The 25,621-nt window shown below is 45.4% G+C and overlaps 1 protein-coding gene across 7 annotated transcripts in view; it reads right to left on the reverse strand.

Moving 5' to 3' along the window:
- Nucleotides 1–25,621, reverse strand: part of TJP2 (tight junction protein 2) — a 131,910-nt gene that overhangs the window by 73,271 nt on the left and 33,018 nt on the right. The window contains exon 1 of one of the 7 annotated variants that reach the window (XM_058695759.1): nt 7,403–7,581. The exons of 4 other annotated variants lie outside the window; for them this stretch is intronic. In XM_058695759.1, the coding sequence (XP_058551742.1) occupies nt 7,403–7,462 (60 nt within the window). In that variant the 5' untranslated portion in view covers nt 7,463–7,581. Of the gene's footprint in view, nt 1–7,402; nt 7,582–25,621 lie in introns of those variants that run through there. 2 more of the 7 variants (XM_058695755.1, XM_058695754.1) reach the window with 2 other exon arrangements.

The following is a 25,621-nucleotide window of genomic DNA, read 5'->3' on the forward strand; positions in this document are numbered from 1 at the left end:
AGGTAGCGCTTACTGGGAACACTGGAGGGGAAGAGGAAAAAGAAAGAACGATTCTTAAGCAACTCGAGATGACTACAGATATTGGCTTGGGCTGCAGAGCAAGGAAGAGAATACGGCACACACTGTGATGGTGCATTATTTAAGCTGCAACTGAATAATAGATCTTTCCAGCACTTCATGAGCAGAACAGCTATTGCCACTCTCGAGTTCTTGGTTTATCTGTTAGAAAAATATCTTTCAGAGAAAATCCACTGGACCTTTTCTTAAAAGAAACAAACAAACACAAGGTTTTTAAAGCACATGGAAGCACTTTAAGATGACAAGAACCAATAGAAGTTACTTAGAATGTTCTCTAGGCTTTACACCCAACCACTGAGAAGACTTCAGAGACCTTCAAATCAAACTACTCATTTCCCTACAGAGACACTAAATTTACGTGCCTTACCTGAAGCCACCCAACTAATTAGTGGTACAGCTTATACACCACTACAGAAAAGGTTAGTATATAACTCAACAGGTCTTTTTCTTACTACAAACCATCTCATTCACTATATAAATGTCAGGAATCCACTCTTCTGAGTTCCCAGTGAGTCTTCAATTCTTATTGGTTTATGAAACAAAAGCCTTCCCCAGATCCAGTCAGTTGGGTGTGCTAAGCGTAGTGGGTATGTCTGATGCCCCGTCAGCTTCTGGGGTGACCCAGATGACTCAGACCAAGGAAAGGCTCATGGCAGACAGGAAGTGACCGGCATGTAGCAGACGTGATAAGGGCTCTAATAAATACTGGCATGTGCACACTAACCAATCATGGGCGAGAAGGAAACTGATTCAGCCTGAGGGAAGAAGGGTAAGGGAGGAACCGGGCTTCTAAAAATGAGCTCACAGGGAAGTTCCATCTAAACGAGTCATTCTTTCACAAACAGAAATGGTCAGTTTTGCTAATTAATTCCCCCAAATAATTTCATTCTGCTGCTGCCACATCCACATATATTTGCGAACTGTCTTCCAAGGACGGAGAATGGGCTGGTTGCCTCTCACAACGTAGACTACCCTCCTTCCCAACACAGCCTCCGGGTCTTAGGTGTGCTCCACCACATTAAGGCACAAAAGAAACCCTGCAACCTAGAACTTGGAGCACTTCCTTTACTTCTGTGATAATAAATGGCTCTCAACAAATGGCTCTCAACAAATGGTTCTCAACAAAGCCATATTCGGAACATTATTTCCTCCTCAGAGGAACAAAGGTCTTAGAAGCTACAGGTCCTAGGGGCACCTGGGTGGTTCAGTCAGTTAAGTGTCCAACTCTTGATTTCGGCTCAGGTCACAATTCATGAGATCGAGCCCAGCATCGTGCTCCACGCTAATAGGGAGGAAGCCTGATAGGGATTCTCTTTCTCCTTCTCTGCCTCTCCACCCCCCAAAATAAATAAATAAACTTTTAAAAAAAGTTACATGTCCTAAAAAAAGTTCTTTTACTAGAAAACATTATTTCTCCTGTTCACCTTCAACTCAAATGGCAAAATCTAGAGTATCTGCAGTGTTCTCTCATCTCTACCAAAGGTTTTCTGTAATACAATGGCAAAGATACAGCTGGACTTTAATCATTATCTGTTAATTACAGCCTAGTAACTGTTACTTACCAGGAACTATCCCCATAATTCTCTCACAATGTATTATACATCTTCCTCCAAATGCCTTTGACTTGTCACTAACTATAAATATATAACTATATATTTAGTCTCATATGGGGTGTCTATCAGATGAGGCATACTATAATTAAGCTTTCAAAAGATGATGCCATCTTTTTCTTGTGAACATAATGTATATATTTCATATGGCTGATTAAAGTCTACAATAGAAAATAATAATTGCCCTATTAATTAATTCTAGAGTCTGACTTTACATATGCATAGAGGTAAAATTTAGAAAACAACTGCATTCAAGGATGTGACATGAGATCTTTGTCATGATTAATGGTGTAACTTGAAATTTGTCAGTTCAGCTTCCTAAAACACAAATACTTTGGGCACCTGGGTGGCTCAGTTGGTTGAGTGTCTGACTCTTGGTTTTGGCTCAGGTCATGATCTGTGGTTCATGAATTGAAGCCCCATGTCGGACTATGTACTATCTCTCTCTCTCTCTCTCTCTTTCCCTTTCCTTCTCTCTCTCAAAATAAACTTTAGAACATATATTTTATTCACAAAAGATCTGTGAAGTGTATGCTGTCACCACTACTAGTATTCCTCCCACACATACGCAATGTTAGGAGGAGAAACAGAAACAGAAACACTATAATCCATGACTATTCTAATTAGGCTAAATATTAGCCTGAAAGTTAAAATAAATATTCATTATGATAAAAATGTATATTGCTACGGTCTAAAATGTATAAGGTACGGACAGGAGTGCCTGGCTGACTCAGTCATTAGAGCCTATGACTCTCGATCTTGGGGTCAGGAGGTTGAGCCTCACGTTGCACAGGACTGGGTAGAGTTTACTTAAAAATGTAGAAGGCGTATAAGTGATTAAGAAAGGCTGCATTATATTTTTAAGGTTAAAGACCTGACCTGATTTAACTGTAACCATCTGGCAGAGGCACTCAACAAATATCTGCACGGATTTAAAATGACTGAAGTACAAGTTACAAATTGAAGGCTTAGAATTTCGCGTAAAAGGCGTGCACGTACACACACAATTAAGGATTTTGGTGACTGAAACAAAGTGTTTTCTATTCTGGTTTTATTTACCTACTATGACCGTGAACTTCAATTGCTCCTTTCTCTAGGTCAAGGCAGGGTTACTTTTTTTTTTTTTTTTTTTAACCTCAAGACTTCTAATTCCTACTACAATCCTTGTTAAAGCCTATTTTACAGACCAACATAGGCTACATTTTTTTAAAAATTAAGTGCATTTGGGGCACCTGGTTGGCTCAGTCGCTAAAGCGTGCATGCAACTCTTGATCTCAGGGTTGTGAGCTTGAGCCCCATGTGGGGTGTAGACATTGCTTTAAAAAACACAATCTTTAAAAAAATAAAATGAAATAAAATAAAATAAATGCATTTACATGTGAGGCTATTTGGTCCTCTCCCTTCTTCAGCAAGATGCACTGCATAGCAGAGGGTGCCCCCTGCAGTACCTAAGTTTTTCCTCCATTCTTTCACAAAAGTCACACCACAGACCTTAAAGTCTTCAGAAGGGCTTGTGGGGAGCAAAGGAATGAGAATCAAGCAAGATATCAGAGAGCTTCACAAATATACTGTCTGCAATAAAAAAGAGCTGGGTAGGCAAGAGCAAGATGTACATGTAAGACATAAAAACCTGTCAAATTCAACTTTCCTGGCTTTTCTGGGTCATTCTGTGTCTGACATTCCTGAAGGTGTGGTCAAGGTATACTCAGCTCTCCATAACTAAATGTCACACTCATATTTTAAGCAGTATTTCCCAAGACTTGGATTTCAAGGGCTATATTCACAATTTTTACCTTATTCTCATACCATTCATCCCAAGAATTTATTATTATTCTTACATCAAACCTTTTGCTTTCCTTCATAGTTTTGCCTCATTCTTTTTTTCATAATTTTTTTTTTGAAGTTTATTTATTGGAGAGAGACAGAGATAGCACGAGTGAGGGAGGAGCAGAGAGAGAGGGAGACAGAGAATCCCAAACAGGCTCTGCACTGCCAGCTTGGAGCCCGATGTAGGTAGGGCTCGAACTCACGAAACCTTGAGACCATGACCTGGGCCGAAAACCAAGAATCGGACGCCTCACCGACTGAGCCACCCAGGCACCCCTTTGCCTCATTCTAAATAAACAATCTGTCCACGAAATCAGTGAGTTTGGTAACTGGCTTTAGAGTGTTCGTCTTGAAGTACAATATCCACGCAGAGTCACTGAAAAATAATGGGTCGCCTCTAAGTCTGTCTGTGTAGCACACTTTAGAAAACAGTTTGCGGAACAGCAAACCAGGACAGAAAAAGAATGCTTCATTAACATATCAGGTATTCCCCCCCCCCCCCCCCCCCCCCCCCCCCCGACAACAGTCTGGTCTTTCTTCTGAGCTCCCAGTTACTGGGCTGATGAACCTCTGGGTGCAGTGGCCAGCTAGAAGAGAAAAGCTCTAAGCCCCTTACAAACAGAATGAGACTGTCACCATCAGGGGAAGGCCTAAGTGGAGCTGCCTGGGCTCCAGAAGTGAGAAGCCAAGTGCATTTCCCAGGCACCTTCAAACCTGGGACTCGCTGTTGCCACTACCCGTTAGCACTGAGCGCCTGAACGCTTCTTTCCACTGCTGATACGTGGTCTTTAAAAAAAAAAAAAAAAAAAAAATAGGAATAGTAACACCCCCTTAGACCCTTATAAATTTGGTAGCTATAAGGGCTTCTGCCAACAAGGGTCACGGTGAAAATTCCTGTGGGGGTGAGGAGGCCCTAAAATAGTTTTAGGGAAGGTTTCTTTTTTAACCTCAATAAGTTCACACAAACTTTGAAGTTTTTAACCACTCAAATAGGTGTTCAATCTGATCTCTGGGTCTGTTTCTGATACCCCGACCCTTGGACTTAGGATCAAGAAACTAACTTCGTAAAATACCCGAGATGATCATTTTACGTCCCCGTCTCTATCCCCTCCCCCACACCCTCCTACATTACTACACCCCAAATCCCCTGCAATGGAAAACGCCTTTTCAACAGCAAGGCTGGCTAGTCCGAGGCCATCTGGCCAGCAATTGTTGGCTCCCTGATTACTACTCAGAATCTAATCAATGAGGCATTTTACAGGGACTCAGCTCTCAACCTAGATAAATTAATCCGTAGCCACAACTCCTAAATGAGATTTGTTTTAGAGATTAAGCAAGGAATTCCCCGATGGCTCATATTCTTGGTGGAAGTATGCTGAAAGTTTCAGCAGTGATTACTAACCCTTCCTCTTAACTCCACCCCCGCCACCCACTCTTTGTGCCACTCCTGGACCAAATCTGCATGACTTTTTAAACTACAGAATTTACTCCAGCCCACAGGAGGAGAGTGGCCCTGCCTAGTTTCAAGAATTTTACCTGTCTCTTAAAAAGAATACCTTCAGAAGAGAAACCCTTTCTAAATTGAAGTCCCTGCAGGGATTTTTTTTTTTTTTTCATCTCCCTTGCATTCTCAGGCACTTCTGCAAAAGATAAATGGCTGGCTATAACCTTTTGTCGGATGTACAAAGAATTAGATCAAAAGTTAAACAAATGGAGACATAAGTCCTTGCAAATGGAATTCCCCAGGGGGGCGATATTAAAATTCATTGGTCTTAAGCCTTTGGGAGCCTCAAAAAATAGTAATACTCCCAGTGTAGGGTGGGGGGAGTGAAGTGTTTACTGAGAAACTGGTTCACTTCTTTGTAGGGAAAATCAAGTCACTGATCCATTAGGGATTTCTAGGACTTTCCCCGCCCCCCCCCCAAGTCTTTTACTGGCATTCAAGGCCTTTCAAGAGTGTGAGCAACTCTTTCTCTTTCCCTCAGTTCCTGCCTAGACACCGACATGGTAACCCCTACCTGTACTTCTAGATCCTACCTCCCAGGACCCAGCACCTGTCTTGGTTCATATCACTAGCTACCGCTTCCCTGGCACCCACCTCATGTCCGGCACCTTCCATCATTTCAGGCAGTCCTCACATAACCCTACGAGGTGGGCGTGTTATCAGCCCCCTCTTCTTTACTGCCTTACGCTGTGGGGTATCTGTTCGAATGCGACCCTTTCTTCCCAAAAAGAATCCCTAAAGGGAGGGTGTGTAAGGCAATCCCCCCCGCCTGTATTTCTGTACTGCAGAGTGCGCACCTGTATGGCACACCCCCCCCCTCAGCCACAGGTATCCCAGCAGAGTCTGCGGAGTTCACAATACCCTACAATTTTCAGATGTAACAGACTCTGAAGGCAGAAACGGAGTCTTGCTCATCTTGTACCCCTTGCAGGGACCGCCACAGGCAGGTGCTCGTTATTAGCGGCGTGGTCACAAAAAAGTTACAGCAGCCACGGCAAGGAAAGAAATCCCCCTTCCTCTATCTCTGATAGCAGCTCTGAAAGAGCTCAAGAAACACCTCCAAAGCCCCCGCTGCCTAAGTAAAGCACCCCTTCTCTCTCATCTCCCAGAGAGGGAGAAGCTACAGCGTCCCATCCATATTTCTAACTGGAATATTTCTAATCATTCTTAATTATCTGCATGCTTCCCCGACAAGACAGCAACAGGGGCACGCTCTTCCCACTTGTAGTCCCCACACTGGAGTGAAGTTGTTCATGAAACTTTATTGAAGAGTCAAATTTCATTCTCAGGCAGGTACAAATGCAACTAGTCTAAAGCATCTCCTTCCCAGGTGTGGGTGATGTATGTTACCCCCCCCCCACACACACACACACACACCCCTCACCGTCTCTCCCCTCAACCATTCTGCCAAAGCAGGACTGGTTCTCTGACAAGGATTATCAACACACACCCAGCACAGACCACCAAAAGATCTGAGGCCGAGGGCCTCCTGCCCCCTCTGCTAGGATCCCCCAAGCTGAGGGAGGGAGTGTGGAGTCACAGGGCAGTTTCTCCGATGGGGTGAGTCTCCGCTGGGAACTGCAGGGAAACCACAACCATTTATTACTCAGGCCAGACAGCTGCCAGGGAAGCGGCGCTGCCTAAGAACTTAAACTAAAATAGAGGTGGGAGGCTGTATTCCATTACTAAGCCCTGGAGTATTCGCTCCCAAGTTCGTCCACATTTCCAGAATGTTAAAACCCTGCAGTCAAAACCCTGATTATTTATAAACTACTGTGCAGAAGCGGAAACCTGACAAATGAAGACATAAAAGCAAGGGAATGGTGACAGGTAAGATAATACCAGAGTAGAAAGCATTCATCACCCCCTTGTTGTGGCTTCCTCCAAAACCCCATCTCCATTCCCCACTGAAAACAACTTTTACTTGTATTACCGCGGCAGCTGATTAAAAAGGAAAATGAGGCTCCCGGTCTCCAAAGAGTTGTCAAGTTTGTCTCACAGGCACATGCCTGTAAGTTTGCATCAAGTAGGTGTGGTAGGAAAGAGAAGGAAGACACAAAGGCATACGGCAGGCTACACAACAGGCAGGACGAGATGCCTTCAAGGTACCAGAGATCCAGGACAGAGTTCAGGACCGTGTCCCCTACCCTCCCTGACGACTTAATCTGAAACCCAAGTGACTTCAGAGAGGAGAGAAAAGGATTAAGGAGCCCTGGAGGCCAAGAGCCACCACCCGGTCGGGTGAAATCTACCCGTGCCCCCCGCCCCACTTTCAGGTGGGAGAGTAGCAGCTGCCCACCGCGCAACAGGAAGCCCACCACGCGCTCTACGCTCATCCCCCGAGAGTCTTCTCCCAACCGAGCAGACTCGAGAGGGCACTTACGCGGAGCCAACCTGACAGCTCCCGCCGGGGTGGAAACCCGCGATCCCCTCGCACCGGCATCTCGGGCGCAAATCCCGCCAGGGCTCCGCTCCTCGCGATGTCCGCGCAGCAGATCAGTCCTCGGACCCGAAACCCGGGCTGCGGGAGGGCCGGCCCGCAGGGCCCACCCCTTTGTCCCTCCTCCCGCCGCCCGCCCCCCGCCGGAGCGCAGCGCCTCCGCGCCGGCGGCCGGACCCGGGAAACTCTCAAATGGGCCGCTACCACCCCCGCGCGGCCGGGGGGATAGAGCACGCCGAGACCAACCCGCGAGGCCTCCGCGGCTGGCCGCTTCGAGAACGACTTCCGGCGGGGGGGCGGCAGGGGGGCGGGGACGGCGGCGGCAGGGGGATTTCCGCCCCCCCCCCAGGGTCCGAGCGTCTCGCGGCCCCCACGCCCTACCCTACCCCCCTCCGGACGGCGCGATGGTTCGCTCCACGGCGCGCACTAGGCCGGCAGGTCGGGCTCCGGGAGCGCGCCGGGGAAGCGCTGGGAGCTCTGAGCGCAGGGGCCAGCCTGGGGACGGGCCCGTCTGTCCTGGAGCGCTTCCTTTGAGGTCGCGTGCGCATCCGGTTCGAACACATTTTGGAGAGGTTTGCAGCGCCTCTTTTGCTCTCTTCCGAAGGGAAGAAGAGGGGAAACCCCAAAGTTGTCTGTCCTGCCTAGAGGCCTGCCCAGCCAGCCGACACGTACACGGCATTGTAGCCCACGTGTCTCCGCTCAACAACTGATTACCGGAATTCCGAGGGTACTGGGATGTTCGTGTTAAATAAAACTTGACTTTGGAGGAAAATATACCCCAGCTTCTCTCTTTTTTATCACATTTCCAACAGCTCCAGTAAAAACATTGCAACGCCTCTCGCATCGTCATCTTTTGAAAGACTACCAGTAAGTCACAGATGCTTATCCAAGCAGGATTTATCAGTACATTTACTCGTTGTAGAGTCTCCTATGTACGAAGAACTGCACAAGAGAAGTAAAAGCTTCCTTATTTTAGAGGCATGTAAATTATTCGGAGCCTCGAAACAGGTACACTGATTAAGAGCATAATTTGGGGTTTGAAATTTAAGGGAACCACGCTGTAAAAGAAAAAAAGTGTGGACCACCTCGCTCTTCCCTTAAAATTGCTTTCCCTTAAGGCAAAACTCGGCCGAGGCTCACAAGTAGAAGGTGAAAGGTAGAATGTCCTATCTGACCCAATGACGAGATGCAGAAGCTAGGCTCTCTCCCCGAAAGGTTGCTTCACTTCCTGCCTAATCAAAACAAGTTTGGCAGTTTATGTGGAAAAACAAGCCCAGCAGATGCCTCTCTGAAAGTGTGAGGCTTCTGGCCTCCTTTGGGGTAGAGCTAAGTGCTTCTGGATTAAAAAGCATCGTGAGTGACGTTTCTCACTTGCCTACAAGCCTCCAGACTCAGACATTGGGATTGTGTTTCCGGTGTAAGGTGTTACTCCCCCGACCTAAGCTCTGATTTAAAAAATGTTTCCCGGGGCGCCTGGGTGGCGCAGTCGGTTAAGCGTCCGACTTCAGCCAGGTCACGATCTCGCGGTCCGTGAGTTCGAGCCCCGCGTCAGGCTCTGGGCTGATGGCTCGGAGCCTGGAGCCTGTTTCCGATTCTGTGTCTCCCTCTCTCTCTGCCCCTCCCCCGTTCATGCTCTGTCTCTCTCTGTCCCAAAAATAAATAAAAAATGTTGAAAAAAAAATTTAAAAAAAATAAATAAATAAATAAATAAAATAAATAAAAATAAAAAATGTTTCCCAAATTAGGTAGTGCGAACAAATAATAACAGTGATAGCGTTTGTGAACTGGTCACACCTTAGTAATGTGAGCTGATTCATTAGCATTTAAAAAGGAAGAAAGGAATCCACAGTGTAGTACTTAACATCTGCAGAACTATTTCCTTTTTCTCTCTAGAGCTGCACTGCCCAATATAACCACTTCTCACATGTGGGTATTCAATACATTTTATTTTAAATTAACTAAAATTAGGGATTTAGGATTTAAAAGCTTCCAGGGGCGCCTGGGTGGCTCAGTTGGTGGAGCATCAGACTTGGCTCGGGTCGTGATCTCACGGTTCATGGGTTCGAGCCCCCACAGTGGGCTTTCTGTTGACAGCTGGAGGCTGGTTCAGATTCTTTGTCTCCCTCTCTCTCTCTGCCTCTCCCCTGCTCACACTCTCTCCCTCTCAAAAATAAATAAACATTAAACAATGTTTTAATAAAATAACAAACATTAAAGAAAAGGAAGATTTCAGACGAATGTGTCACATGAGTCTCTCATTTCCAGTGCTCAGTAGCCCCTTGCAGCTAATGGCTACCATAATGGACCGTGCTGATATAGAATATTTCTACCATTGCAGAAAGTTCTATTGGTATACACTGCTCCAAATAATGAAATAGTCTTATACTAGAAATACTATTCTTCTGACACAATGCCTGACATAGAGGAACAATAAATAGTTGTTGAAAGGCATGATTCAGTGAGCACACTAGCATTGCTGGTGGCAGTTATACATAAATAGAACTTTTTGGAGAAGCAATTAATAGGACATAATTTTTCACATGTGGGTTGCACATTCGAACCCCACTCCTAGAATTTGTTTCTCCAAAGAACTTCTATCAAGCCAGACCCCCCGGTTAAAAACTAAGCTCTCTCTCACCTTGGGGAGCTCAGTCCATTACAGCAGACGACCTGTAAATAATAACAAACTGCAAAAGCACTGAGCTTTCCTGGAAAGCTCGGGGTAGTCTGGGGACTTCTGGGAGGGCTTCTTCACCCAGACTAGGGGGATGGGGTTCAGGGAAGGCTTTACAGACAAGAAGACACTTACAGGAATGAGTTTGTGAGACAAAAAGGGGAAAGCTTTCTAGGTGAAGGGAATAAATACAAGTGGAGAAACAAGGAATGAAGAGACCACAGACGTGCCCTTCGGTGCCAGGAGGTGAGGTTGCCCAGGCAAGCAGGGGCTGTATCCTACTGTTGAACACGGTAGGAGTGGGATTAGCTTTGGCATTTTGTAAAGATCCTTCGGTCAGCTTCTGGAGGATGATGAATCTGGCAGGTGGGATTGGGGGAGGGGGGGGAGGGGGAGGGGGGAGGTGTATCAGTAAGAATGAGAAGACCAGCAAAAAATGCATTTCTGTGGAAATGCAGGTGAGAGATGACAGGGCTATCGGGTTGGGCAGCGTTAGACAAAAAAGGGCCAATTCTAGAGAAATTAAGGCAGTGTAATCAGCAGGCAGGTTGACTGATTAGATATGATGTAAGAAAGAGGGAAGTGACTCTAAGGTGACTCTCAGGTTTCTGGCTTAACGAAGTAGATGATGATATCTCTACCAACATAGAGAATGCAGGAGTGGGAGCAGATCTTGGGAGGGGCTGGAGGAAACATGGTGACTTTAGTTAAGGACTGATTGAGCTTCACGGGCTAAGGGTCATCCAGGTGGAGATGTTCAAGTGTCTGCAATGCACTAGGCATTGAGTATTCTTGGGTAGAGGGCTCTGGGATGGAGGAAGAGATTTGCAGATCGTCATTGTATCAAGAAAGCTGAAGTCAGGTGAGGAACTGAGACTGAATATTCAGAGACACTGTGTAGATTGAGGCAACAGAGGGTTAAAGATAGGACCCATCCAGCCTGTTTTCATAATAACCTTTACTGTGACAGGCAAAAAAAAAAAAAAAAAAAAAAAAAAAAAAAAAAAACACCCAGAATAGGACCCATATCTGGGAATGCCAATATTTAGGGGGCAAACTCAAGTCCCCAGAGCAAAGACCAAAGAGGAACTGTCAGAAAGGGAAGAAAAACCTCTCTGGAACAATGTCCACAAAGTCAAAGGAAGAATGAATTTCAAGAAGGGGAAAACCACCAACAACATGCACCAGTGTGGAGGTCAGTTAAGATGAGAACGGAAGGTGCTCACCATGAACAGGACAAGTGCCCATCCTGACCAGAGCTGTTTCAAGGGGAAGATGAGACTGGAATTCGACTCCAGTGGCTGACTGGGAGGTGAGGCACTTCACTGGATCCCAACTGATTACAACAAAGGCTGGAAACCATCAGTGTCCAATCACAGAGGGCTGTTAAATGACAGCAGACCAACTGAATTGGCACATCAAGCTATCATTTAAAATTATAGCAAGTCTATCCAGCAACAAGGAGAATAATGATATAATCGCCGATGAAAAGAACACAGACGTTATCTATCCTATGATGGCAATGAAGAAGTTATGAAAACATATAAACAAACTGGAAAGCAAATGGGAACATGATTTGATGACAGGATAGGGCTGTGTGCATTTCTCTTTTTAAATTGTAGTTATTGTTTGTGCCATGTTTGTGTAATGGACAATTTTTCAGTACTTTTCAGGATGCATTACTATGTATAAAATCTTTGTAACAAGTTGGTCAGAAGACCTCAAATTAATGTGATAAACACTTTTAATCAGATTTCTTCAAGAATATTACGATTTGGATATATATACACATATATATGTACACATACACACATACATAAAGACACACACATATACATATGTGTGTATATATATATATATATATATATATATATGTTTTTACATATATATTTGCAATATAGTTATAAAGTATCATTAAATGGGAACAAAGGGATCTGACATAAAAAGTTTACAGGTTGGGGCACCTGGGTGGCTCAGTTGGTTAAGTGTCCAACTTCGGCTCAGGTCATGATCTCATGGTTTGAGTTCAAGCCCCCACTGGGCTCTGTGCTAACAGCACAGAGTCTACTTTGGATTCTCTGTCTCCCTCCCCACACTCTCTCTCCACCCCTCCCCTGCTTGCTCTCATGCTCTCTCTCTCTCTCTTAAAAATAAAATAAATAGGGGCGCCTGGGTGGCGCAGTCGGTTAAGCGTCCGACTTCAGCCAGGTCACGATCTCGCGGTCTGTGAGTTCGAGCCCCGCGTCAGGCTCTGGGCTGACGGCTCGGAGCCTGGAGCCTGTTTCCGATTCTGTGTCTCCCTCTCTCTCTGCCCCTCCCCCGTTCATGCTCTGTCTCTCTCTGTCCCAAAAATAAATAAAAAACGTTGAAAAAAAAAATTTAAAAAAAAATAAAATAAAATAAATAAACATTTGAAAAGTTTCCAGGTTAACTGAGCAATTTAATTGGCTTGTAGGCAGAATGGCAGACTGGAATCATAGAGACACTTCCTTGCAACAAACATTTCCTGAAGTCCCCCCACCCGTGTGCCCTGGGGTAGATACAGAGAAGATAAAGATGATATATACTGGGGGCGGGGAGTGGGGGTGCTCACAGTGTGATCAAGACAAAACCAAGTAAACAAATGATGACAAGGCGGGAGAGTTGCTCAAGTACCGGAATGACTAACACGCGGAGGTAGCAGTTAAAACTCTGCCCGAGGGAGGGGCACCTTTTGGGAGAACAGGCCTGGCCTTCCCTTACCTCCCCTGTAGTGGCCTCGTCTCTGCTGGCTTCTCCCACTCTTCTCAGTGCAAACAGCCATCCCAGTAACCTCCCATGTTCACGTGAAGGACTCCTTCCATCAGCATCCCCCACAACCCCTAAAACAGCCTCCAGGAGAGAGGCATCGAAAGTTCTGCTCTGCCCTTTATGCCTTTACTTTTACTTATTTAATATCACTCTTGCTCACTCTCAAAGTCTGTTAAAGTACTCTTCCTTTTTTTGCGGGGGGGAGGGAGGGTCGGGTGACTAGCTACCTAAGTTTCCCAAATCCTAAGTTTCTAGTTAAAGCACTGATACCTATGTACGGAACTGCTTCTAGTCCCATATAGTCCTGCATGACCCCCCAAGCCCCACAGAAACACAGACTTTTGACTGAGACACTCCTCACTGCAATCTATGATGGTTCTAGAAATATGATACAATGGAACAAACTTGACTCTAAGTGTAATGGTCATAGGTTTACACACATTGCAGAGAGAGTAAATTATTTTCAAGCTAGCCTTTAGCACTTAGAATCCTGCAAACAAACGGGAGTGCGCGTTATAATCCACTAGAAAAACCCCCAGGTTCACCTCAGCCTTTGGGGCAACTCAAGACTCTTGCTTTATGTTTAAAAGCCTTGTGTTTCTAATTTCCTGCCAAGTACTGCAGACTCCCTGTCTCCAGGATTGTTCCCATACCTTAATATTATATAGGAAGAGCAGAAAGCTGCCTCCAGTTTGCCACTTTCCTAAACATCCAGACTTCTACATGTTAGTGTCCCAAAGGTCACTGCCAATTTTTACATAGACGTTCTTCTGTTCAGGAAATGGTAATAACATTTTTCCATAATTAAGAAAACTATTTTCGGGGGGTTCCTGGGTGGCTCAGTCAGTTAAGCGTCTGACTTTGGCTCAGGTCATGATCTCACGGTCTGTGAGTTCAAGCCCCACGTAGGGCTCTGTGCCGACAGCTCAGAGCCTGGAGCCTGTTGCGGATTCTGTGTCTCCTTCTCTCTCTGACCCCTCCCCTGTTCATGCTCTGTCTCTCTCTGTCTCAAAAATAAATAAATGTTAAAAAAAATTAAAAAAAAATAATTTCGGTTTTATTCAATTTTTTCTCAGACCAGTGAGTTTTGGCAAAATAAATAATAATAATAATTAATAATAATAAGATGCCAATTATAAAACATTCAAAACAGTTCAAAAAAGCACAAATAAATGTAAAAATCATCTAAAATCCTAATAACCAGCTTCAAAATTAGGTGGCCATTCCAGACATATGCACAGATACAGATAAAGAGCTAGTTAGGAGACTACCCCCAGAGACCAGAAAAATTTAAACAAAAATTAGTCTTACTACAGTGCTATTTTAATTGAAAAATAGTAAATAAAATTCTATTTGATATTGACAGAAAAAGAAAATTGAATAAAACAAAAGAACCCTCATGAACACAAATTAAGTTATTTCTTCAACATGATATTTATCCCCAAAAGATCATCTAGGGAGAAAAGATTAACTCCCCCCCACCCCGCCAAAATCTTCAGTAGTGAGTTTCCAAAGACACTTCTAAAACACGAAGACATTAGCATTTTATTTTTGAAAAATCACGTTTCAGTTTTAGAAAGTTTCTCTTCCTCCAGGACTCGCCTCTTTGCTGTCTCCCTGCATCCAATCCCCCAGTCCATCCTCCCCAAGCAGCCAGAATGATCTTTTCATGAGACAAATCAGGTCTCGTAACTCTGTGCTTTTAAACCGATGCAGACTTCTTGCCATGGCCTCGTTACAGGCTGAATGTTTGTGTCTCCCTCGGCCCCCCAAAGGGGCTGAAGCCCTAACCCCCAATGTGGTGGTATCTGGAGATGGGCCTTTGGGAGGGAATAGGTTTAGATTAGGTCATGAGAGTAGGGCCCTCACGATGGGATTTGTGGTCTTATAAGAGGAAGAGAGAGATCCCTCTCCAGGCTCATGTTCCTAGGAAAGACCATGTGAGGACACACGGAGAAGGCAGCTATCTACAAGGCAGGAGGAGGGCCCCCACCAGGAACCAAATCTGTCAGCATCTTGATCTCAGACTTTGTAGTCCCCTGAACTGTGAGAAGTCAATGTCTGTTGTTCAAACCACCCAGTCCATGGCATTTTGTTCTAAAGCCCAAGCTGGCTAAGACAGCCTCCAAGTCTGCTGCCTCCTCCAAACCCAGCTCATCCTGCTCTCTCCCAAGCTCAGGTCCCGGAGCCACACTGGCCTTTCTTTGTTGCTCTTGAGACCCTGCCAGGCGCATTTCTGCCCCAGAGCCTTTGTTTGAGCTTCTCTGCCTGGACCACAGAGCCAGCTTCTGCTTAGATTTCTCTTTCTTTCTAAAGCAGGAAGCATCCCTTGAAGCGGCAACCAGGAAGTGATGCCCTCGGGAGAGAGTCAAGTTTAAGTCAAAGCAGGTACATAGAGTCCAGCGGAGTGCTTTGCTTATGGCAAAGCAAGCGTTTCAGAGAGCAGAGTGCAGGGGTATGAAAAGGTGGGGGCGGTGGGTGGTCTCCCTGGCTAAGGGAAGCCGAGGGAGGAACCACAGCAGGAAGGGAGGATAGCCCAAGACAGCAAAGGACCCTAGTATCCACAACTCTCCCTTCTTAACTTTATTATTATTATTACTCTTGGTAACACATTGGCAGGGATGCTGTTATTACCACAATGAAAGGATGTCAGAGTGAGCGCAGAAGTGATGAAAACGTCAGTCCGTCTAACAGGAGAGAAAGTTCTCTCAGTTCTCAGTGGATGGTGGCTTTCAATTCACTCTCTCCTCTTTCTGCCATTGGCACAAATCCCAACCCCCAGCGTCTTGCTCCCGGTGTGAGAACCCGGCAGTGATTCTCACATGCTGGGGTCAGCCGGCCACAACACGGACAGAAGAATTCGCCGTGCGCCTCAGAGTCAGCCGCCGGCTGGCTGGATGAGGTGTCTGGGGAGGCCGGGGCCTGCTGCTGGGGGAGGGCTGGTGGACCTCATGGTGCCAGGCTGCCCACGTGCAGGCTCCTAGGACACTCAAGGGGATGGTCCGAGCGTGCTGAGGCCAACAGGCAAGGTCAAAGTGTGCTCAGCCTGATGGACAGGGGATTGGGACAGAGCCTAATCCAGCTGTGGGCCTGGAGATCCTAGAAGCACCTTCCGAGTCACAGTTTGGTGTAGACAGGCCCTTCCGGGGAGCGGGCTCTGCACTGGAGAGTCTCCTCCCTGGCAGGGTGCCCTGGGGCCCCCTGCTCACGCTGCTGGGTATACAAAATCCACACTCTTTTCAGGGACAGATGCCACTTAGTAACCCTCTATTTAAGACCAGCAACAGGGCGCCTGGGTGGCTCGGTGGGTTGAGCATCCGACTTCAGCTCAGGTCGTGCGTTCAAGCAGAATCAGGCTCTGTGCTGACAGCTCGGAGCCTGGAGCCTGCTTCAGATCCTGTGTCTCCCTCCCTCTCTGCCTTCTCCTGCTCGTGCTCTGTCTCTCTCTCTCTCAAAATTAAATAAACATTGAAAAACAAAACCCAAAAAACAGCAACAACGAGACGTGCCTGGCTGGCTCAATCAGTAGAGCTGAGCAGCTCTTGATCTTGGGGCTGTGAGTTCAAGCCCCATGTTGGGGGGATACAGAGATTACTTCAAAATAAAATCTTAAGACAACACCAACAACAACAAACAAAGCGTGATAAACAAAGGTTGATTCAAGGCAAGTATTATGTGCCAAAACTCTTCCAAACTCTGCTGTAACTCATTTCACACAGAGCCGCACAGCGCCCATGAATCTTTGGTATATTTGGTATTATTGCTGCGCTTCAGCAGTGAGGAAACTGTACTTCCGAGGGGGGAAAACAGCTGCTGCCTGAATTTCTCATCCAATAGAAGGCAGGGAGGCTCCAGGGGCAGGTCTGTGGGAGTGAAGCTCATCCTCACGACTGCTCTCCGGCCGCCACGTTCACTGTCAACCGCAGACAGACGATTGCACAGGTCAGGGGCTTATTGTTGCTACTGTGGTTTTCTCGAACAGAACTCAGGAGGGTTTCTGCCGAACGGAGTGCTGGGAGATCATGTTTGTGAAACTCTTGCTGCACCACATTAAAAGGTAAATGCCACAGCTCTCTCCTCCAGCCATCCAAGATGCAGAAAGGAAAGAAGGCCGGGGGGAAGAAGGTGGCCAATACCCTGCTTGAGAAAAGGCCCAAGAATTCTGGCATCGGACAAGACATCCAGTCCAAAAGGGACCTCTCCCGCTTTGTCAAATGGCCCCACGACATCAGGCTGCAGCAGCAAAGGGCTCTTCTCTATAAATGTGTAATGCTGTGCCCCCACCTCCCACCCCTGGCCCTGAGATTAACCTTGGACCGCCAAACAGCTGCTCAGCTGCTTAGGCTGGCCCCCAAGTACAGACCAGAGAAAAGCAAGAGAAGAAGCAGATTGTTGATCCAGGCTAAGGAGAAAGCTGCCAGCAAAGGGGATGTCCCCACTAAGAGGCCACTGTCCCCACCTTAGTGGAAAATAAGAAGGTTCAGCTGGTAGTGATTGCACATGCTGTGTTTCCCACTGAGCAGGCATCTCCCTGCCCACCTGGTGTCGTAAGATGGGGGCTCCCCACTGCATCACCAAGGGGAAGGCCAGGTTGGGCGTCTGGTCCATGGGAAGACCTGCACCGCTGTCACCTCCATACTAGGTGCTCCGGCTGAGCTAGTGGAAGCCATCAGGACCAATTACGATGACAGTAACGATGGGATCTGCTGCCACTGGGGAGGCAACGTCCTGGGTCCAAAGTCAGTGGCTCATATTTATTACCAAGCTGGAAAAGGCAAAAGCTAAAGAACCGGCCCCGAATCCGGGCTGAGTGCACGCTGTTAAACTCTCTGTACATAGAACTAATAAAAAGTTCTCTTTAAAAAAAAAAAAAAAAAAAAAAAAAGTAAATGCCGTCTGACTCCAGCCACCAGTTAGTTAATGAGACTCCTTGATGCAAATGCGATCTGACATCTAACTGAACTTCAGAGCATCCACTCCTTAAACAAGTGCTTTGAGAAAAAAACACTTCAATATGCTAAAAATTGGACTAAATAAAAAGGCTCTCCTCTCACAGGTAAAGAGGGAATCTGAGGTGAGAGAGGCCCCAGGGACCATCGCATGAGACACAGGTCCTCCCGGGAGCCAGAGGGGCCTCTGGCAACACGTGAATTACTTTTAGAAATTATCACCAGAACCTTCTAGTCCTAAGAATGGAGGATCCCCTATCAGCACAGATTAAAGTAGCTGAAGAGTCTCCTAGATTTTCAAAGACTTCTCAGATCTGAAAGGGGCCTTTAGAAAAACACTGGGAGCAGACAGTTTTCCAGGCCAGTCACAAAGAGCATAGGCCTCTGGAACAAAGGAAGCAGGGCCTGGGAAAGGCACTTCCAAGGAGGCATTGTTCAATCATACTCGAAGACCTGGCTCGCAATATTTATGCTCCTATGGGACTTCTGCTGAATTTCCCTGATGACCAGAATTACCTGAGGCATCCCAGTCCCTCCCTGAGATGCCGGGGGTAGGGTTGGTGTGTGAGAAGGGGCAGGGGATTGGTTGTTTTGAGCATGCACCCTCCTCCCCAACCAAATGAGTCTCCTTATCAGGGAGGTCTGGGAAATTCTGCCAAAGGAACATTGTTTCAATGCTTGGACACAAGACAGGAAGACCACAATTTTGAAAGCAGGTAAAACATTCAAACGGCAAGAAAATCATCATCTCTATTTGCAAACTTTTGTCTTTGGTTTGCAAAGGAAAGGATCTGGTCCCATCATTCTTTTTGTTATATTTCTTTACATATATATTTGCATATACATCTCTCATTTGTATTTCAGTTATTTTTATATACATGGTACTTGTTTATTTACCCAAACCATACAGTAGATCATAAAAAAAGTAGCAAAATATAACTAAATTGTTGCCATCCAGAGAGCAAACTACTGTTAGTAACTGTGTGAGTATTCTTCCAGGTACCTGTATGCAGGTAAGCATATAGATATCATATATAACTTTGCACATCTGGGGCCATACTAGGCATGAGCTTTTGCCTCCTTTATTTCTACGTAAGAACGTTGCTTGACTATTTTTTCATGGCAATATAGATTTATATCATCATGTGTCTAACTGCATAATACTCCATTTGTATGAATATACTATAATTTGCTCAATAAATACTTTTATTTGAAGTTCTTTTTAAAAAACTGGTACAGAGGACAAGGAAAAAGAATCAGATGGATGAAACTCCTAAGATTTATTTCACATGCATAATGAGAAAGTAAGATGCTTGTAAAACTAAAGCAGAATTTATAAGACAGGTAGAGGGTAGATACTAAGTTACTAAGCTGTAAGATGTGTTAACCAGAATAAATGGAGCATTTGTGTATTAAATATAAGTCAAAAGATTTCAACAAATAGCAGTGTTAGGACACCCGGGTGGCTCAGTCAACCAGTTAAGCGTCCGACTTCAGCTCAGGTCATGATCTCACAGCTCATGGGTTCAAGCCCTGAGTCAGGCTCTGTGCTGACAGCTCAGAGCTTGGAGCCTGCTTGGATTCTGTATCTCCCTCTCTCTCTGCCCCTGCCCTGCTTGTGTTCTCTCTCTCTCTCTCTCTCTCCCTCTCTCTCAAAAATAAATAAACATTTAAAAAATGTAAACAAATGACAGTGTTCCTTAGAAAGGGAGGGAAAGACAAAATAAATCTTTTTTTTTTTTTAATGTTTATTTATTTTTGAGAGAGAGAAACAGACAGAGGACGAGCTGGGGAGGGGCAGAGAGAGAGGGAGACACAGAATCTGAAACAGGCTCCAGGCTTTCAGCTGTCAGCACAGAGCCCGACTTGGGACTCAAACTCACAAACAGTGAGATCATGACCTGAGCTGAAGTTGGATGCTTAACCGATTGAGCCACCCAGGCGCCCCCAAAGTAAATCTTAAATAGTAATAATATTTAATAAAACACTAGTAAATTCAATAAATATCTAATCTAGAATTGTATTTATTTAGATACAATATGTAGTGATAATATATTTTATAACCCATAATTTATATTTTCAAAAAGACTTCCTATTTAACAAAATACTGATACTATATAATAAACCCCAGTTCATGTTACCTCCAGATTGACAGTCATGTCAACCCTAAATTGACCACCTATTGGTGACACTCCTTATGGGCAATTCTGGCCTCTCAGAGATATCATGGACTCACCCCAATACATGGGCTTAGAAAAGTCAGTTGAAGGTGAAAACTTGAAACTTTTCCTTCTGTGCACCTGAGAGCCCCTCTGCAGTCCCGTCTCCCCTGGGGCTCCTCAGTCTATCAGAATGCTTGGGGAGCTCACCCCAGCAGCATAGACCCACACAGTAGTGCTCAGGCTTTAGGGCATCAGAAACTCCTGGAAGGGCTTGATAAAACAGATTCCTGGGTCGTACCCCCGCCCCCAGAGTTTCTGCTTCAGTCAGCGTGGGGTGAAGCGCAGGAACATGCATTTCTAACAAGTTACCAGCCAGGCCATTCTTGGTTTCTTTCCCTGATCTAGTTCTCATCATCCGGTTGCTAAAGTATTTTGATTCTTGTTCTAAGTCTTGGGATAGTATCCCTCTTTCTTGTCAAATTTATCATGCTGAGCTGAAGCCATCAGAAGAGACAAATTTAAACTTTAACATATCATAAAGACTCTTTCACAGCGTGTGGACAGAGTTAATTATTTTAGTTAACTAGACTTAAGACCTGAAGTTGATTTTTTGAATATCAACAATTATATTTCAAATATCAATATCAAGTATTAAGAGTAACTACAAACGGGGCGCCCAGGTGGCTCAGTCGGTTAAGCGTCCAACTTCAGCTCAGGCCATGATCTCACAGTTTGCGAGTTCGAGCCCCACATCAGTCTCTCTGCTGTCAGCACAGAGCTCACTTCAGATCCTCTGTCCCCTCTCTCTCTGCCCTCCCCACTTGTGCTCTCTGTCTCAAAAATAAATAAACATTAAAAAAAAGAGTAACTATAATCAAATAACTATGTATATTATTAAAATCAATCATTTTTTTTTAAATATCAATATAATTATGATTAAGTGGGGGAAATTCTGTCCAGGATATCTTGTCTAATCTTGCTATACAACCAGATTACTTCCAAACAAGAATCAAAATCTGGCTGAACTGAAAACTGCTGTCACCAACCACTCTGTTGATAAAAATGTGACAAAGTACCAAAAATAGAGCTCTAATGATGATACCCCTTCCAAGCAGAAGCTAGCTGCAAACTATTTATCTCAATTCTAGCAGGTTAATGGGAATCAGGTTTCCTCTAGGATTCCCCACACAGCCACAGCACCAGAGGCCCAAATCAGGCAGCATGCATAGCAGTATAACTGCCGATCACAAATAAGACTGAACTCCCATCCAGGGAAGAGCCTTGTCCATGTAAATTTCCTCAGGCAGTGCAGTGCCTAGTTCATAGGGTACATGGAACCATTACTGGACCGCTAAGCGGCTAGAGTAGATGGAGGAGAAGTGCTAGAAAGAAGGGCAGGTGGTGGGGAGGAAAAGAGATAAGTACAGCGAATCCTTGTAAGAAATTTGGCTGTGACAGATGTCCATCGACTGATGAATGGATAAAGAAGATGTGGTATGTATACACAACGGGCTACTACTCAGCCACCAAAAAGACTGAAATCTTGTCATTTGCAACGTCATGGATGGAGCTACAGTGTATTATGCTAAGTGAAACAAGTCAATCAGAGAAAGAAAAATACAGTACATGCTTTCACTCATATGTGGAATTGAAGAAACAAGAGATGAACATATGGGAAGGGAAGGAAGAGAAGAAAGGGAAACAAACCACGAGAGACTCTTAACAAAAACAGAACAAACTGAGGGTTGATGGAGGGGTGCTGGGTGGAGGGAAGGGCTAAATGGGTGATGGGTATTAAGGAGGGCACTTGTGATGAGCACTGGATGTTGAATGTAGCTGATGAATCACTGAATTCTACTGCTGAACCAAATATTGCACTGTATGTTAACTAACCAAAATTTAAATAAATAAATAAATAAATAAAATTCAAAAAGGAAAGAAATTTGGCTATGAAAAGTAAGAGACAGATAGGGCTCTGGGTTGGAAAGCACCTAGCCATCTCCCCATCCTTAGGTTCTGGATTCTCTTAAACATGCAGGAGTATCATTACATTTCTGTTTCAGACCCTAGCTTGAGCATTACTCATCTATGTGCTATACTTAACAGTGTGCAGACATCTCAGATTTCCAGAGATAGGCCAGATGGCCACCACTTTGTCTTGTTGATTTCATGAGTAAACCACGCGCTCCAATTTTTGTTTGGAAAACATGTCAGCCTATAGCTAAAGCATTCAAAAGTAAGAGTGAACCCTTCTTATTTTTATTTTTCTTTCGTTTCAGTGGTGTACGAGTTTCTCGTGAAAGTTTGCTTGAATTGCTAAAATGACAACGTCTTTGGATAAGTATTTAGAACATTTTAAATACTTAGGGAAGAAAATATGGAATTCTTGTGTGGATACCAACAAAACTACTATGTGTCTGAATCTTTATAGATAGACAACTAAGGTGCTTAAGTCCCTTAATGGTGAAATAATTCCAGGTAAATGTACTTAGAGTACAAGTTTAAGGGCTAACACATTGTTAACACATCATTTACAAACATTTAGGCTGTTTGGGAAGGACATTAAGAATAGAATAGCTATACTCAGAAAAACTGTGCATTTATAGATAGTTAACATTTTAACAGCAGAAAGAGCACATCATCTGGAAAAAGATAGCCCCTTTCTTTCATGGATTTTAAATGTTTCCTATACTCTAATAACTTCCCACAGACAAGCAGGTAAGATAGACAACTGAAATGGAAGAATATCTTATCCAGAAACTCAAGAACCAGAAACTAACAGGCTAGCGGCTTGGCACCCTGGTCTCCACCCCACTGGGTTCCCAGGGAACCTTGTGGAAACATGGCAGAAACAAAGAAAACGCTAGAAGCCAGTAAAGCACTGGGTGACAGAGCACAGCTGTGAAGTCAACAAGCCCCCGTTCTGCTAACTTCTTAGATTTAACCTATGACCACTAGTCAACTGTTTCTGATCTACACAGATTTTGGGCACTTACCTAAAACCTCTGAGCCTCCCTTTCTTCAGCTGTAAAATGGTGTTATGGGTTGTATTGTGTCCCTACAACATTCATATGTTGAAGTCCTGACCCTCGTCACCTCAGAATGTGACCGTATTTGGAAACAGGGTCTGGATAGAGGTAATCGAATTAAGGCGAGATTTTCGACAGGTCCTAATCCAATACAGTGGTGTCTGTCCAGAAAGGGGAAATTTGGACACAAAGACGGACACACACAGAGGCAAGTCGTGCATCTAGAAGTCAAGTAGAGATGCCCAGAACAGATCTTTCCCTTATAACCCACTGAAGGAAACGCGTCTGCCTGCAGCTTGATTTCAGACTTTCAGCCTCCAGGACTATAAATCTCCCTTGTTGAAGCCAGCTCGTTTGAGGTCCATCGGGAGTATAGTTGGACCTACACCTCACAGGGTGGTTATGAGAATCAAAAGAGACAATGCAGAGGCCCCTGGGTGGCTCAGTAGGCTAAGTGTCCGACTTCAGCATCAGGTCATGATCTCACGGTTGGTGAGTTCGGGCCCCGCGTCAGGTCAGGCTCTGCGCTGACAGCTCAGAGCCTGGAGCCTGCCTCGGATCCTGTGTCTCCCTCTCTCTCTACCCCTACCTGTGTCTCTCAAAAATAAATAAACATTAAAAAATTTTTTTAATTAAAAATAAAATAAAAGAGACAATGCAGATAAAACATGTATCACAGTACCAACTATTTTATGGGGAGCCCACAAATAAACATAAAGCTTTCATTGTTTTTTTTTTAATGTTTATTCATTTTTGAGAGACAGAGACAGAGCATGAGTGGGGAAGGGGCAGAGAGAGAGGGAGACGCAGAATCTGGAGTAGGCTCCAAGCCATCAGCACAGAGCCCAACGCGGGGCTCAAACTTACGAACCGGGAGATCATGACCTGAGTCAAAGTTGGACGCTCAACCAACTGAGCCACCCAGGCGCCCCAAGCTTTCATTGTTTTTACTACAGCTCTGATACATGTCATTCATGTTAGAATGACAGCGGGATTCTCACCACACACGACAACTTTTCTTCTAGCCTGGCCTGGGGTGTCCAGACTCTGCTCCCCAAGTTCCTTTTCCCCCATTGCCCACATAGCCAACAACTTTTCGTCCTCCAGTTGCCTCTCAAATATCACCTCCCCCAGGAGGCCCACCTCACTTAGTCACTGCCTCAGGCCTTCTGCTCACATCCACCAAAAGGGGTGGGTACCAGCCTTTTCACACAGCAATGCAATTACTGATTCCAAATTAGACCCCCAAGTACCCCATGGATGAGCCTTTATGTTCCTCCTAATTTGCGTCAGGTTCTGTGTGAGATGCTCATTAAAGGTTTGAGGAAACAATCCCTTCACTTCAGGGAGGGCAAGTGGCCACATAGACCATCTACATATATGTATTTTTTTTTAACATTTATTTTTGAGAGACAGAGAGAGTCAGAGCATGAGCAGGGGAGGGGGAGAGAGAGAGAGATACAGAATCTGAAACAGGCTCCAGGCTCTGAGCTGTTACCACAGAGCCCGACGTGGGGCTCGAACCCACGAACTGCGAGACCACGACCTGAGCTGAAGTCAGACGCTCAACCGACTCAGCCACCCAGGCGCCCCCACAGAGACCGCATATAAACAGGCCCATGCTCTAAACCAGCTCGTAGAAGTGCTTTCTAAGTTAATGGTTCTCAGAAGTGTGGTCTGGAAACCAAGAATGGCCTGGCCAGGAACTTGTTAGAAATGCATATCCCTGAGCCTCATCCCACACTGACTGAAGCAGAAACTCTAAGGATGGGGGGGGGGGGGGGGGGGCCACAACCCAGGAATCTGTTTTATCAAGCCCTTCCAGGAGTTTCTGATGCCCTAAAGCCTGAGCACTACTGTGTGGGTCTATGCTGCTGGGGTGAGCTCCCCAAGTATTCTGATAGACTGAGGAGCCCCAGGGGAGACGGGACTGCAGAGGGGCTCTCAGGTGCACAGAAGGAAAAGTTTCAAGTTTTCACCTTCAACTGACTTTTCTAAGCCCATGTAATGGGGTGAGTCCATGATAAGTGTGAGGTATCTAAATTGCCTAACAATGAGAAGCCACGTCTAGGAAGTGAGACTCTGCCCAGACTCACATCCTTCCAGAAGGCTGATATCAGAAACCTCAGGTCAAGGTCAAGGGCAGGCTCCGCAGGCACCCTCCTCCACCCAAGGACACTGGATACTAATGGATCACCACATGCTTGCTTCAGCAGACTTGGACAGCACCTGAAGATCCTGAACCCCAGGCAACCACCACCGGTGGACCAGAACTGGCTCTTGACAAAAGTCTGCTACTATTCTCAGTTGAGGAGCTAAGTCCCCACACTCTGGAGAGTCACACAGTCAGCTGGGACGGTAGGAATCGCACTGAAGTTGGGAGTCAGTGTCTGTGCGACTTTGGGGAAATCACTTAACATCTGTGAATCTCAGTGTTTCTTTATTTGCAAAAGGGAGGTGGTCATAACCCCTTCCCTCTCAGCGTTATTCTGGGGTTAAACAACATCGGTGAATGCACTTTGCCCAGTGCCTGGCAAATAAAAGGCTCTTCATAAATG

The sequence above is a fragment of the Neofelis nebulosa genome, chromosome 12 (assembly GCF_028018385.1).
Source record: "Neofelis nebulosa isolate mNeoNeb1 chromosome 12, mNeoNeb1.pri, whole genome shotgun sequence".
NCBI lineage: Eukaryota > Metazoa > Chordata > Mammalia > Carnivora > Felidae > Neofelis > Neofelis nebulosa.